Source organism: Mchenga conophoros, linkage group LG7, assembly GCF_057382185.1.
Source record: "Mchenga conophoros isolate Kocher_MC1m ecotype Shallow Benthic linkage group LG7, M_conophoros_male_GT1.1, whole genome shotgun sequence".
In the NCBI taxonomy this organism is placed as follows: Eukaryota; Metazoa; Chordata; class Actinopteri; order Cichliformes; family Cichlidae; genus Mchenga; species Mchenga conophoros.
In genome coordinates this window covers 51,536,064-51,552,494 of record NC_140532.1, presented here as the reverse complement: position 1 = coordinate 51,552,494, position 16,431 = coordinate 51,536,064, and the positions used below count along the sequence as shown (strand labels likewise).

At 38.5% G+C, this 16,431-nt stretch overlaps 1 protein-coding gene across 1 annotated transcript; it reads left to right on the top strand.

Annotated features, from left to right (window-relative positions):
- Positions 1 to 218: 218 nt before the first annotated feature.
- On the top strand, positions 219 to 16,023 carry prkaa1 (protein kinase, AMP-activated, alpha 1 catalytic subunit). Its single transcript, XM_085280049.1, has 9 exons — positions 219 to 458; positions 2,281 to 2,422; positions 4,030 to 4,123; positions 4,419 to 4,563; positions 8,192 to 8,279; positions 8,427 to 8,651; positions 8,843 to 9,356; positions 9,544 to 9,670; positions 13,307 to 16,023. The coding sequence occupies exons 1-9, from the start codon at positions 362 to 364 to the stop codon at positions 13,588 to 13,590; spliced, it is 1,716 nt and encodes a 571-aa protein (XP_085136175.1). The 5' UTR covers positions 219 to 361; the 3' UTR covers positions 13,591 to 16,023.
- Positions 16,024 to 16,431: the final 408 nt, after the last annotated feature.

The following is a 16,431-nucleotide window of genomic DNA, read 5'->3' as shown; positions in this document are numbered from 1 at the left end:
GACTTTATCCAGAGTTTCCATAGTATTTGATTGGGCACATCATAATTTATCAATCTCATATATTCCTAAAGCACATTTTCTCTCCTTTCACTTCCTGGCCCTGATTTAGCCTATACGGTAGAATTTCCGGCCAAAACAAGTTTACAACATGAACTTCACCCAGATTAACAATTTCGGAGTTTATTGAGAGCATTTAAATGCAACATGTTACGTCGTTGACGAGTTTGACGAATCGCACAGGAGCCGGGACGCCTCCCACCCTCAGTGTTGAGCGGAGCCGCTAGAGTGGAGAAACACATAGCGGAGTCCGGTCCATCTCTACCGCAGCTAGCTAACCCCGCAGCAAGGCCACTGCGGGAAGATGGCGACGGAAAAAGTGAAGCATGAAGGAAGAGTTAAAATTGGACATTACATTCTCGGAGACACTCTCGGAGTGGGGACGTTTGGGAAGGTTAAAGGTATGTGTAACTGTCTCAGGCGTTTGTGCATCCTGCCAGCTGCGAGACGGTGGGAGAGGGAGCTTTTAGCTTAGCTGCTAAGCTAGCATACTAGGAAAGCTAACTTGTCGCAGTGCTGGGGAGGCAACACACTTGTTGTCGCGTTATTTTCTGAACTTTTTGTGTGTGTGACAAAACGCAGGTTTTAGAGCATGTCGTTGTAGTTTCTAAGATAAAGAAGACACTGCAAGTTTTATGAAATTGGGCTGTAGCTGGTCACATAGTTTGCCATTTAGCGTCGGTTGCGTTGCGTGCTAGCGAGCGAAGCGCTTGTTGAGACATACACCGGGAAGTCAGCCCTCGTCATTGATGTTGCCACAAGCAAGAGTACATTTTAATCGGTAAAGTACGGTTTCCTCTCTCTTGCCTTTAAACCCAACTCTGCGCTACATTTATTCACAACTTCTTTCCCCACGAGTCGTATTTGTTGCCTGTTTCAAGCATTCAATGTTATTTCTGAAATTTTGATGGAAAGAGTTGGACAAACTCTGCTGAATCTACGCCCACTTTGTCAGTGCACAGGGCTGAACGCTTAGAAGCTTAAGTCAATATACAACTCGAGTTGTATCAACACGCAATGGACTAAAAACCTGTTTTATTTCTTAAAAGTAATCGTGTCTGTGCGTTTTGTTTACCTTACAGGCTGTTCTGTTCAGTAGAAACACTGAAACCACAATATATATCGAAATGGAGTGGAACCACCGCAAGCTGTGTGATCGGTTAATTCCCAATGAGTCACCTCCCAGCTCTCAGCTATTTGTTGATGTTGAGGGAAAAGAGCTAGAGTTGGTGCTGTGTGATTATGGTCTTGATTACTACCGACACAGCTGGTAAATCAAAACCAGCTGTTTGCTAACTCCCATGGGCAAATGCGCTGTCTTCCCACCATCCATTGAGATGCTATCTTTTTGTATCTTGTGCGGCTTTTTACCGCTTTCAGTTATGAGGACTCTGTATTTGACCTATTTGCTCATGTATTGACTGTGTATCCCCACTCATCTTTACAGATCATTTAGCATGTGCTAGGATTTTTTTCTTTTTTTTTTAAAAATATAACTTTCAGCTGGAGACTTTATAAAGTAGAGATGTGGCGTTCAAAGACTCTTGAATTTACATATTTGAGAGAATGCTGAAACAGCAGATAGAAGTAAAATTTGCAAACTTGTTAGAGGTTTTGGTTAGCTTTGACTGATGTTTAGTAAGTATGTGCCCTAATGTTGCTGGAAGTTGTTTCAACATTGTGCGTGGCAAGATTTGCTTCTAGAAGGACTTTTGTTTCAGCATTAGATTTATCACACTCAGTAGGCAGCCAGTTTCAGCAAAAAACAAGAGAACTGTTTTACAGTCTTTCCATAATACCAAATGACAAAGCTATGCTTTGATATGCTTGAGTGATTGAATATGGTTGACTGAAAACAAAATACTTTTTTTCCCTTTCTTCCATTTTTTTTCTTTAATTTGAATGTTTTTATTTTTTTATATTCTTAAAATTGTGATAGGAGGTGGTGATTTAGATCTCCCATTCCTCACACTGACTTCAGGATATTGGTCCTATTGCTGCTGTCCTTCATCCACCATGCTGCCTTCTGTTTCCAAAATAGGTTTCACCTCTAAGATTCGTAGCATGTCTGGTAACCTTTATCCTAATAGTGTAAACAACAAATTACACCTTTCCTTAAGTTGTGTGAAGATGCCTTGTTTTGCATAATACTTCACCATTCCCTATTTTATATGGCCTTGGTTGTAATAGAAATGCTCAATCCACTCTCTTTCTATCCTTCAGTGGGCCAACATGAGCTGACCAAGCATCAAGTGGCAGTGAAGATCTTGAACAGGCAGAAGATCCGCAGTTTGGACGTGGTGGGAAAGATTCGCCGGGAGATCCAGAACCTCAAGCTTTTCAGGCACCCTCACATAATTAAACTGTAAGTCCTAGATTACACCCTGCTCGCTGCTCCATAATCCCCTTGCCACCACATTAATGCCACCCACTGAGCTATTTTCAGGCCTTTATAGTGTTTTAGAATGCATCCATCTAGGACAGTATCTGTCTGACTCAGTCCACTCTCTCTTCTGACCTCTCCCTATTGTGCAGTATTGACTGTTTCGTTATTCCCTCAGTTGGTCTTTCATTTTAACGTACAAAAGTGCACTGGCTTTGCCTTTGTTGTGGGTAGCTGTGTAGCTTGCTCTGCTGGTATTATTGTCAACATCTGGTAGGCTAAAACAGATAAGTGTGTCATTTCAAATGAGTAATTTTTTAACGTCATAGTCTGAGCTGACTGTGCCATAATGTTCTGGTGCTCTAAGCTAAACTTACTATTTGACAGTTGTCAGGGGACTTCCTGTTTGGTAAGGGAATGTTCACAGACTTGAGGCCACAGTTACAGGGTCATTAAACTGACTTTGGGGGGGGGGGGTATAATTGCCTGAAATACCCGTTCCATGTTAAAAAATGTAAGCTATGTCTGTGTGTCTACGCATGAGAGACTGATTCCATCTTTGGCAGGGTGCACAGACCACTGGGGCAAAGTACATAACATTGTCTGTCTAGCGGGGATAATAACAGATCGAGTAATGTAACATAATACTGCTTCATTTTTATTGATGGGATGTTTTCTGCAATTGCAACACATCAGATTCACAGTTAGTGAACATCTCTAACATCTGCTGAGCTACAAACTGCATGGCAGACATTATTGCCTTTGGTTTTATCCAGCATGGTAGTGCGTATGTTGTGTGTGTATTGGATTTACAAAAGCTCTGAATGTTTTCTTAAAATATCTTAACACTGTCACATTGTCAATGCATTTTTTGTTGTTGTTGTTGTCTGTATTTAAAACTTGTAAAATCTGAGCTTTAGAGGCTGCACACAATGTGGTTTCTGGGACTTGCTATCAAGAATTTCTCCTGGTTTGATTCTACAGCTTGATAATGGTTATGTAAAACAGCAACAGATGTGGCTTATGTGCAAAGAGAGCTACACAGCATTTTAGTGCAAATAGATGCAGGTATGATGAATGCCACTAATGGACTGCAAGTATGCAGTGGAGTCTAACTCATAGCTCAGTCTGTTGTCTGTCTGGCAGCAGAAACATAAAAATGCTCAATTGTTTTTGTATTATATTATAATATTCAACATTTGCACAAAGTGCTGCTCTCATACACTTTTTTTTCCAATACTGAGCACACCAATTTTCTTCCATGGCAACTAAGTTTCTTCCTGTTTGTGAGGAATTGTTTTTCTTTGTTACAGGAAACCAAAAATTAGATGTGTTAACAATCTCCTGTGGGTTGAACTGAGCTGCTGGTTGATTAAATTACTTTGTTAAAATTAATCATAAATGGGCTAAAATAGACCATTGGCAAAGTAACATTAAAACTAAAAATTTGAGTCAGCTGTCCAAAACTAAGCACATATTCCGATTATTCTTTGTAATAATTATTAAATGGTAACAGACATGTCTAAATGTTTTCTTGTATAATACCTTCCAACTCCTAATAACCCACATGACTTGTGTTTTGACTGTAGGTATCAGGTTATCAGCACCCCTACAGATATCTTCATGGTGATGGAGTATGTCTCAGGGGGAGAGCTCTTTGACTACATCTGCAAAAATGGAAAGGTACTTTAGGACTGGAAACTTGTATATTGATTCCAAACTTCTTTAACCCTTTCCATCATTTCATGTTGCACAGATGTTGTGTAGTTTATCATTAGTGAGATAAAGATAACGCAGATAAGTATCATACACTTGTCATCATCAGACTACAGTGGAGATAAAGTAATCTTTGAACTTTGTAAACTGTGAAGGCTGAAAAAGATATTCAAAACACAACATGAGGTGCTGCTTAGTCATCAGTGATGTTCTGACTGAGGAAGGAAAGATCACACCTAATGAATAATTTCTGCTTTGACAGTTGGATGAAAAGGAGAGTCGACGACTGTTCCAGCAGATCATTTCAGCAGTAGACTACTGCCACAGACACATGGTGGTACATCGAGACCTTAAGCCAGAAAATGTGCTGCTTGATGCGCATATGAATGCTAAGATTGCAGACTTTGGTGAGTAGTTCTTGGACTTGAATCGAGAAGTCTCAGCAGGAACCACTGTTTTAGTTTGTTAATTATACACACATTAGTAATAGTAATTAGGGCTGTTCGATATAAGAATATATATCGGATGACGATATAAAAACGGCTATCGTTTAATTTTACGCTATCGTTTGTTTCGTGGTGTCGCAAAATAAACTGTTTACGGCAATATTTTTTTCATCGTTTTGATGGTCACTGTAGTGGCTATATTAATTTCTTAAAGTTCTCTCTTTCTCTTATATTCAATATAACTACACTACGGACGGACAAGCGCCTGTATTTATGCGTTGTCTTTAGCAACAATGACGGTAAAACCACAAACTTTTCACAATAAAGCTCAAGATCCTGTTGAGACTTTTCAAAATAAACTGAATCACGTGAAAGAGTATGCAGAGTATTTTCGGATGAGAAGCAAAAAAGAGCCGTCAGTAGAGCAGGGCGATATGACCAAAAATATTTATCACGATATACATTTGAAAATTTGCAATAACGATATAACTGACGATATAATTGACACCAGACAAAATACTTTAGAACTCCTCAACTTTATTAGTGCAAAAAACCCCCAAAAAACATCAATGTATTTTCTCTTAAACAAGCAGCTGTTTTTTGTTTTTTTTTTTAAATGCGCATTAAAGTTATATAAAAATTTAACAGTGCAAATGCAAATTCCTTTCTGACAGTTTAACCAAAAGGCATTTCCAGTGGAAACTGGCCGGCATAACCGTATATAATATCCACAAAACTAAAAAAAGAGGTTATACACCACAGTACGGTAATATTATGTTGAAGCACAGTACGTATCACTCCGCGAGGCTCCTGCCTACGATAGCCATAATGCTCCAACAATCCATCAAGCGGTGCGGCTTCGTAGCTTAGCAAAGTTGTACTAAAGCATTTGACAGATTTTTCCAGCACAGTCTACCAAATAAAATCGTTTTGAGGTCAGTAAACACAACCAGAATTCATACATAAGGCACACGGGATTATAAGGGGCACTGTCGATTTTCAGAAAAATCAAAGGATTGATTTTAAGTGTGCCGTATTTTCCAAAACAACATGGTAATAACGACGGCCCGCTAGCATGCGCTACCAAAAATAGTCCTTTGTTGTGTATCTGACGGACCAAAGCTAAACCAGTTCCACACCACTGAAGTTGCAGCATTTTTACAAACCAGTTCTGGTTCATCTATTTCATTTAACGATACGCTTTCGCTCTTCTCATTCTGCGTCGCCGCTATGTGCGTATGTAAACAAAGGCACTGCGCATGTGCGTTTTACCCATATTCTATCGTGATATTTCATTTTCCTATCGTTGCCCAACATTACACCGGTATTATCGTGAACGGTATGATATAGCCCAGCTCTAGCCGTCAGATGCTAAAAAGTAAACCTTAGACTCAAACGTTAGAACAGGCTTTTCCCTGCACCACGCCGTGTAATAAATACTCATAAAGAAAACGGCAGCCGTTACAACTTATGTCTAAAAAATGTATCGTTTCATGCATTGGTTAAAACACTCGACTCCAGCTACATGACGCTCAGTTGGAAACACTTCACGCAAGTCGAGCTGCCCGAGATTCACAGAATTTACAAAAAGAATTTACATTTTTGTGATTTTTATATCGTTTCGGACGATAGATGTCTTATATCGGGATATGAGATTTTGTGTCATATCGCACAGCCCTAATAGTAATGATAATGTTTAGAGCACTTTCATAAAAAGTCCTTTCCAAAGCCAAGAATAAACAAAGCTAAAAGCAAACACAGTAATAAATAATTAAAACACCATAATCCATAACTGAAGCATAAATAAACAAAAAGACAATAATACCCCAAGAACTACATACAATAGAAAACAGGTGTCAGTTGAACTTGACAGTCTAATGTCAGACAGAAGGCTTTTCCATAATGTTAGGGCATGATATAAAAATATGTTGTTTTCTTAACCTTTGGGACCTTCAGGACACCACTCCCCTGAGAGTGTAGGGGACCTATAGGTACATATGGTCTCACGAGATCACTCGGGTAGCTTGGTGCTCTGCTAGTTAATATTTTATAAGACTGCAGCAGTACAAAATCCATGGTGCTGCAATATGAACCAACTGCAGACCTCTAAAGATTTTCTTGGGCAAACCTCACAGTAAAGCATTGCTATGATGCAAGATGTCACAAAGACATGAACTAGAACCTTGGCGTCCTTGAGCGCCATCATATGTCTGATTGTAGCCATTTTTCTCACCAAATTAAAAGGCAAATTAAAGGCTCTGATCAAAAAACAACAAGATTCTTACCAAATCCTCAGTGGATCACACAGTCATCAAAACACAAAGACAACTGGTCATACTTATGACTCACTCTTGCCATTCCAGTCACTGACATCTCAGTTTTAGCTGAGTTTAACCCACTGGTGCTGCATATTATTGAAAATAAAAGTCGGCCAGGGACTGACCCTTGTAATCAGATCAATCAGATCAGAAACTTTATTGTCATTATCACAGGTACAATGAAATTAAGAATGTTCCCCGATCATTGCATGTAGACTTCATACTTAATAGTGCACGACACAGAAAATAATTTAAAGCATATATTGAGATCTTTCTGGAAAGTATGGTCTCAACTGTTGACACACCTGAGATGACATAGTGTTTCATAAGCCTGTTCTTAAGTATTTTGTGGTCCACTGTTTCAACCACAGCGCTAAGGTCTAATAACAAGAGAACAGAGATTGAGTCAGTCCAACACAAGTAACAGATCATTTACCACCGTTAAAAATGCCGATTCTGTAGAGTCGTTAACTTGAAAGGCAGACAAATCATATATTAACTAGTATTTCACAACTTGATTACAAGTTACTTTCTCAAAAGATTTTTACAAAACCTCCAGATTTGAAACAGAATTTCAAAAAATTGTCCTCCAAATCTGACTACATTTGGTATTTTGATGGGTTTTTAGTGTGAGCTTTTACCACATAGGTTCATAATCCATGAGCAGATTCCAGGGTTGTTTAGTGCGAGCATGAAAACACATTCTAATAACAGTTTGTTATTTCAACGATCAATCATTTCTGGCAGTAGTGTGCCAGAAACATAAAATATGTTTCAGAAAATCCTTCATACATTCCTTAAATTTGGCTAAGCAAATATACAGAACTACATTCAAGACTTTGATAATATTAAACTATTCTAGTGTGCATTGGTTGTTATTTAACCTGCAGTTATTCCAAATTATTTTGAATCTTTAGTAAAGTATTTTTGTCACTCTTCTGTTAATTCATGAATCATGTTCACCATTGCTACCAGTGAAAAAGACATTGTCTCCTTGCTGAGAGGATGAACTGCAGTAAGTGGAGAATCTTAAAAAAATGGTACAGCTAATTATAAAGCAGCTTTTTTTGGGGGGCCGACAGAAAACGAAACATTACTGCTTTAGTATTTTTCACGTTAGTTATATACTTAATAAAGCACTTTAAGCTAAAACCAAACTAGAATAGTTTGAAACTGCATTAAAAACATTAAATGTTTATGTGAGGTAAATAATTGAAGTTGTTGTGTTTTGAAAAGTGTGCATATTATATAATAGTTAAAATCTTTTGCAGGTTTGTCAAACATGATGTCAGATGGAGAGTTCCTCAGAACAAGTTGTGGTTCTCCAAACTATGCTGCTCCTGAGGTCATCTCAGGAAGGTAATGGCTTATTTTAAATTCTGTTTGGTTTTTTCTTTTCTTCTAATGATACTTTACTTACATTTCGAAGTGAGACAGAAACACAACTCAAAAACACAGCCTAGTTAAAAATAGATTTTGTGATTCTTTCTTTTTACGCCTCCTCAGGTTATATGCTGGACCAGAGGTGGATATTTGGAGTAGTGGGGTGATTCTCTACGCCTTGTTGTGTGGAACACTTCCCTTTGATGATGATCATGTGCCAACACTTTTTAAGAAGATCTGTGATGGGATCTTCTTCACCCCACAGTATCTGAACCCTGCAGTAATAAGCTTACTGAAACACATGTTGCAGGTGGACCCGATGAAAAGAGCCACCATCAAAGAGATCCGGTAAGCCTGGCGGAGTATTTACAAAGTCAAAAATCCTATAGGCTTTGTTTTGTTTTTGTTTGTTTTTGGTTGTCTAGATTGTAAATCACATTATTTCATGATGGCAAGGGACTGTCTGCGTAGAAAATTAGTTCTGTTGGTGCTGTTTGCATTCATGATCTTTTAACTACCAAAATGATTCTTCGCCACAGAGAGGACGAGTGGTTCAAAAAAGATCTGCCAAAGTACTTGTTCCCTGAGGACCCCTCCTACAGCAACAACATGATCGACGACGAGGCCCTGAAGGAGGTTTGCGAGAAGTTTGAGTGCACAGAGGAGGAGGTCCTTGCCTGCATATACAGTCGCAACCATCAGGATCCATTGGCTGTTGCCTACCATCTCATCATTGACAATCGTCGCATCATGAGCGAAGCCAAGGATTTCTACTTGGCATCTAGCCCTCCTGACTCTTTTCTAGATGACCAACACCTGACTTCATCAGGTGCAGCGATAGTGAAGCCTCACCCTGAGCGTGTACCTTTTCTCGTGGCGGAGACTCCTCCCAGGAGTATCCGTCACACACTGGATGAACTGAACCCTCAGAAGTCCAAGCACCAGGGTGTTAGGAGAGCCAAGTGGCACCTGGGTATACGCAGTCAAAGTAGACCAAATGATATCATGACCGAGGTGTGCCGTGCAATGAAACAGCTGGACTATGAGTGGAAGGTAAGGAAGAAGAGGGACAAGATGTAGGAGGAAAGGCTTAATATTTACAATTTTAAAAAAAATGTAGTAAAATGTAATCTCACAGTTAGTTATTGAAGTTGGATTGTATTAAAAGTTTAATAAGCTCCAGGTGTACTTTTTAAAGCATCACAAAGACACATTATCCTTCCTTTCAATAATTTTCTAGGTTGTGAATCCATACTATCTGCGTGTGAGAAGGAAGAATCCTGTTACTGGGATGCTTGCCAAGATGAGCCTTCAACTGTACACAGTGGACAGCAGAACCTACCTCCTTGACTTCCGTAGCATAGATGGTAAGTTTCACCTTCACTAGTCTGTAGCAGTAGGTGAGGAAACAGTCTGCATTTAGATCACCACTCATTTGCATAAGCACCCGGCAGGATACACTGATAAGGTTACATAGCTAACCTGTGTATGGCTCAAATATTAGAGAATAAAACACATGAAAGATCATACACGAGGCCGTTATTTGTGATGATTCAAAGTGCACCATTAAATCTGTGTCATAGCCTGACCCGCACATTCCCAGAAATGTAACTACATATGACGCAGATGTCAATATCTGTTTATTGATTAGCACATGGATTATACCACAGGGAAACAAGATGTAATAGAATGTAATTACATTGTGTCTCATTTTATTACCTCTGGCGATACGTGCATAAACTCAAGGTCAGTTGTGAATTCCCCTTATCTTCCTGTGTTTCAATAAAAGTAACTGTTGTTCGAGATTTATTAGTTCCATGAACTGCTCGGTTTCAATTATGATGGCAGACACACCAGCAATGTTCCCTCTAATTTTTCACGTGTCTGAGCGAACACACAAACTCCCTGAGCGATCCCTTGGACCACTGTGAGCGACAGCAGATGTGTTTTTTTTTTTTTTTATAAAGCTCTGACTTATGAGTATGAATCTGTGGTCTGGGAGAGAGTCCTGGAACTCTCTGCCTGCAAAATATAGTATATAATGACCAATGTTGGGCAATTAATTATATAGTTCTTCAAAAAAATGACTGAGTTATGCAAACAACAACGTTTTTTGTAGCTTTTTTTTTTTTTTTTTTTTTTTTTTTAATGCAGCCAAGGCGTTTTTTTAAAAGAAACATTTCAAACTATTGACAGAACAATCAGCTGTTCTGCATCAAATCTGATGCCACACAAATTATTTGTGCCACTTGAAAAAATAATTTCTGTCCACTATGAGATAAAGGAGAACAACAGCCTGATACCTGCAGAGACCTTGCCAGCAGTGCGCAATTGCGCACGTGCGCAGCTTAGAGCGAACATTGCACACCAGCATACAAATGCAAACAAGGACAGGTGGGGATTCAACACAGTACTGTGCAAAATGAGGAAATTGTGTTAAAGGGCAGTAATAACACATCAGTGTTTGGGCATTATTTGACTCATGAAGCTCAATGGCAGCAGTACAGCATGTGTTGTAATTTACCGATGGATCAAGTTTTGATTGCTTGTATTGTAATATATTTAATTTTTAAAACTAGTCTCATACAACTTACACTCAGTTTTGCAACATTTGACCAGTTAACCTAGATCTTCAGGTAAGCCCTTTACTCAGTTCTCTGTATCTTCGGTGTTTATCTGGATTTTGTCCTCTAGTATGCTGCCTCAGTGTGGAATTTATAAATGATTAACTCATGGATGATGGTTTGGGAAGTCTGTGTAGGTGTTTGGCATTACCTCAAAGGAAAACATGAGATTGAAGAGCTGTTGTGTGCTTCTGATACATCACAGGCTTTCCATTTAAAGTATGTGAAGCTTTGGCTTTGGCCTACAGCAAAGTCCATCATTAAGCTTGTGTTTATCTGAACTTATACCTGATGACTCAGAAATATAGAAAATATTATGCTGATTGTTAACATTTGTCTATAACTACACATAATTAATCGCATGGATTTATAGCTTAGCTTAATTTAGGTTTTAAACTATTTGCATGATAGTTTAGCAGCATTTCTTAAATTAATCATTTACCTGCAGTAATATTTGTTGCAGGTCTTAACAAAATTATCTGGGAACTAAGTTTGAGAGACTGCAAACATATTAATACATATTAAATGGTTTGATCAAGCAAGATTCGGCATTGTTAAATGTCCATCTGGTGGACAACATGGAGGACTATGAGAGAAGTTGTAAAAAGTATAAGCCATCAGCAGCTGTATCAGTGCAACAGTCCTGCCTCCTGTTGGGAACCTGGGTGCTAATGCTGTTAGCAAGTTCATAATAGGACTGCTGTAGCAGCAGCAGTTCAGGCACAACCAAATTGGGCACAAATCGGGCACCAGATCAGGAAAGTTGGATGCATCCTCTGACACTGCATGGGAAGGAAAGGGATGTGTGAATGTGGATTACAAGAAAGATTTTCACCTATATATACAGCACTTGCCTCATTTCTTTATATTTTGCTTCCAAGCAGCGAGAGCTTTTTTGTGTAAGGGGTCTTGAGCAATAGTTCTCCAGGATTTCTGAGGGTTTTTCTTTGGACATTGGCTACTTTTTTACTCATTTGAAGTCCAATCCCTCTGTCTTAGGCTACGTCCACACGTACACGGGTATTTTTGAAAACTGAGATTTACCGTTTTCGTTTTCAAAAATAATCCAGTCCACACATAAAGGCAGAAATGAAGGAAAACGCTGCTATGAACATGCCAAAGCAGCAGGTGGCGCTAGATTCCTAACCGTGCAGAAATGTTGGCCAATCAGAAGTCTAGAAGCCTCGTGGGGAAAAGTAAACAAAGCTGGGGCATAGAAGCAGAACAGAGTCGTATGTGTGGAGGGACAGTAACTGTGTATATGTAAGCATTTAAACATTGCAGAGAGTACAATTAACAGTATTGTAGAAATTCATTTCACCGAAACAATAACGTGGCGCAAAAATATCCACCCTGGCCGGAGTTTTTAAAAATCTCAGTTTTCAGTGACCAAAAACGCCGTTTACGTGTGGACGAAAGGTGCAAACGCATAGAAAAATCTGCGTTTTCAAAAATACGTGTGGACGTAGCCTTAACATTTTGTTTGTTAAGCCATTTAACACTAACCTGTGACTCATTCAATCACAGAAAAGGGACCGAGCTCAAGAGATAAACAAATAGTTCCAGCTATTTTTCCTGGCAAATTATAAAGAAATGAGGGCTGGCTCAAGACCTTGACTGTTTGACACCTCCTGTCACTGCAAGTGTGTGTCTAACACCCCAGATTATAATAATTTGACCAAGCAAAGTGGACATTGGGACTGCAGTAATCTCATAAAATTATCACGGTCAGCAGTATTTTGATCGAGAAAATTAAAATACAGTTGTATGCAGTCTGTTTCCAGCATTAAAACTGGTACTAACAAAATGCATAACCACATTCATAGGAGGCAGGTCATGCACCGGCAAATATAGCTGCATTTAGAATATGTTCATTTTAGAAAGCCGAATAGCTTATATTAAAATTTGTTTACTGGTCAACCCCTCATGAACCAAAGGCTTTTTATCTCAGTAAATGGTGGCTAAGAAGAAGTCAGTGAACAGAGATGTATGTGGGTGTTAGAGCCATGGACTGTGTAGCCACAGCTGCTTTGAGAGGAAATGGTGAACGCTGCTTTGGCTTGTGCATATTTCATGAACTGAACCCAAAATTGTTCAAACTCTGGGTGTCAGGATGATCTGGGTGTCCGCAGTGCAATATCTATATTACAGTTTATTAGGTTAAAAGGAAGAAAATAATCTTTATTTTTGACTACAAAAATCTTACACTTTATCCCTAACCTAAACAATCGACTAAGTATAAACTAGTGATTAATTTCACTGTTTACAGCAGTGTCTCTGTGGCAGGAATTGAATTGAGTATTTTCCAAGACTTGTAGATACCCTAGTGATACCCATTGAACTTCTTGTGTTTGAAAATCAGTTTGTCTTATTGTTCAGATGACATGTTGGAGACAAAATCTGGAAGTGCTACCCCTCTGCGCTCTGGCTCTGTGGGCAACTACCGGACCGCTATTAAGAACGATGTAGATGGAGCAGAACTTCCAGGTACACCTAGTACCGTGCACCCCACCAAGACTGGAGAAGGCTCTTTGACGTCATCGTTGACCTCATCCATCGATTCCACAGGAGGCGGGGACAATGCATCTGTCCCTCGACCAGGAAGCCACACCATCGAGTTCTTTGAGATGTGTGCAAATCTTATTAAACTACTTGCACGATAGCTCGCAAAACAATCGCTAGCCTTTTTCTCCCTCTGAGTGTCTTTATAGCAATAAGCATGCAACTGAATCGTGGCTCAGTTCATCCCGGCTGAGGATGAAGTGATTGTTCCATGGCACTGATGCAGGTTGGTGTTCCCTAAGCTGAAGGGATGTATACTGAGCTGACTGGGGATGCAAAGGGTTACTGGGGGAAAGACAAATGACTAGCTGATTAATTAGCTAGGACAGAACATTTAGGAACGAGGGTTTTACAATTTCCTGAACAACTTAATAGCAAGCGTCTACATCCAAACTACACATATGCGCAAGTGATTACACTGAATTTTCTGTACTGTAGTCAGGTGAGCACTGCTTTTCAGTACAGAGAGCAAAATCACATTCTTACCTGTACAAAAGGAAGCCACACATGGAGGTTGGGGGTTTGGGTGGCAGTCACGGGATGCAGGAAGCACTTTTGCACAAGTTTCTTTTATTTCCTGCTGCTGTTGTTTTTTTTGTTTTGTTTTTTTTGGGGTTTTTTTTTTTTTGGTTCTTTTCAGTAGGGATCTGAGAATTGGTGCACATGTTCCGAAGCGTTATATATAACTAGGGTGGGCAAACCCATCACATTCATTGGAGTCTGAAGAAGTTCTGTGACTCCTGTATTTCTGTCTTGCGTCAGGGACTAAAGAATGCGTTCATCAAATTTATGTTGGGTTATTATTATTATTATTTTTAATTCTTTTTAAGAAATTGTCAGACTAAATTTCATGGTTTTGTCCTGTTGTAAAAATGTGTTTTTGAATTTGTCTGTCGCCACCTTTTTATATATAAAGACGTAAACATATTTATCAGTGCATTAAGTAGGTGGAGTGTTGGTTGTAAAGGAAATTGATTTTTTCTTTCTTTCTTTCTTTCTTGCAATAAGATCTATTGCTGGATGATATATATATATATATATATTATATCATTTTTTTTTTTTTTTTTTTAACAGTCTGGCTTGTAATCATAATGAATTTTATTTCATTCAATCAGTTATTCTGATACACGATTGTCTTTGTATTTAACTTTAGACAGCTTTTTCCCACGACAGTCAAAATCTAGAACTATAACTTTCCATGTCGCATTAGAATGACAAGTTGATTTTTACTTATTTTCTCTTATTTCTTTAGTGTTTTTGTTTTAGATTAATGAATACGATTTCAGTATGATTACTAAGTGAAATGCCTTTTGCCTACATTTGTTTTGTAAATGCCATCACACATGAATAGGCCTCAGGGCTCAGTGAGTAGTAGCAATTACATGCAGCGCGTGGACAATGTCTGTTGGTAAGTGAATACATCCACAATGTCATTTTTGGACACGTTTTAATTTCCTGTACATTCCCTTGAAGTTTGACCTTGTTAAAGGTTTTATGTTTTTAAACCTGAAACAGACTTATGAGCTTTGAATGACATAGATCGGGGAGGTAGATCGCACTTCTGGTAACTTGCAGGCTCACAAAGTAGAGTTGGATATGTCTTTGATTATAAGTGTGATGTATCTCATTATCCATTGCCTCTCCGTGGTCTTAAAGTTTTAAGTTATGCCTGTTTGGCTGCCTTATCATTATCAGTACTGTTTATCAGTTTTATGTCAGTAAAAGTTGGAAATTGTGCCGGTCAGAATTCTTGGTGCTGTTTTTGCGGTTTTGAGGATTAAAATAATCTAATTACACTTTCTTTATGGTTGGTTTATTCATTTTTCTAGGTGCTTTGCATTACCAAAAAGGGAAAAAATTCTAACTGCAAAAACCTAAAAGATCTGATTGTCATCTTTTTATAGACATCAGTAACTACTGCCATCTTTAAAACGATGTCAACAGGATCAAGTTAAATCAAACTTTTAAGATAATTTGGGGGTGGTTCTTATTTGAATTAAAGTATTTGTATGCCCTTGCTGTAAAGTCAGAATCTTATTATCTGACATGTTTATTAGCAAATGTCAGCAATCTGAACTATCTGTTGTATGAGCATTTTACTTTTCAGAGATAATTCAGGAGTGACGATAATTGTGACCAACTTGCATCTTTTGTTCATATCCACATTTGACCTTCATGTCTCACAGACAAAATATATGGATCATGGTAAAGGCACAAACACTATGGTGGGGTTTTGTTTTTGTTTTGTTTTTTTGGGGGGGAGGAGTTGCAACCTCTGGTTATAAACTGCTTTTCATGGCTTGCTTGATACATTTTGAAAGAATGTGTGCAAAAAAGTTTTCTTTTCTTTTTGCCTCTGATGGAGTATTGTCCTAGTGGTCTGAGTTCAGCATCCGCTTCATCTGCTTCAAAGAATAATTGTTCTGTTTTTGTTTGGTGTGTAAGGGGACCCAACCAGACTGATCAGTGTAAATCTGAATGGACAGTATTGAATCATTTATATACACAACTGCATAATAAACTGCTAAAATGCACATTTATGTTTGACTTTTGTTTGTTTGTTTGTTTTTACCTGAAACATACTGTGAAGAATATATAGAATATTAAATCTACCACTACCATACTAAGCTTTTCTGTTTACAGCAATAGCATTGGACTTGTATTTTGGAATGTGATCGCAGGCATCGGTAATTTTATTAAAATTTCATATATTTGTCGTTTAAATTAAATCTATATTAACCGATTTTGATTTCACGTTGATTTTCGTGCGCTTTAAAAGATTTAAAACACGGTTCTTGTTTCTTTAAAAGACTGTAAACATTCTCACAACTTCCGGGTCATGCTGCATTCACGCGCATTCCACAGAATGGGAGGGGGGTTGGACCGGTTCAAGGCAAAGTTAAAAAAAAAAAAAGGGGCGTACACATTTCATTCCGAAAAGT

What these genes read in the sequence shown, in the direction of transcription:
- prkaa1 (XM_085280049.1), top strand. Translation starts at nt 362, where the DNA reads ATGGCGACGGAAAAAGTGAAGCATGAAGGAAGAGTTAAAATTGGACAT. An exon ending in CACCCTCACATAATTAAACT is followed by an intron (nt 2,423 to 4,029) that starts GTAAGTCCTAGA and finishes TTTTGACTGTAG; the next exon opens with GTATCAGGTTATCAGCACCC. An exon ending in ACATCTGCAAAAATGGAAAG is followed by an intron (nt 4,124 to 4,418) that starts GTACTTTAGGAC and finishes CTGCTTTGACAG; the next exon opens with TTGGATGAAAAGGAGAGTCG.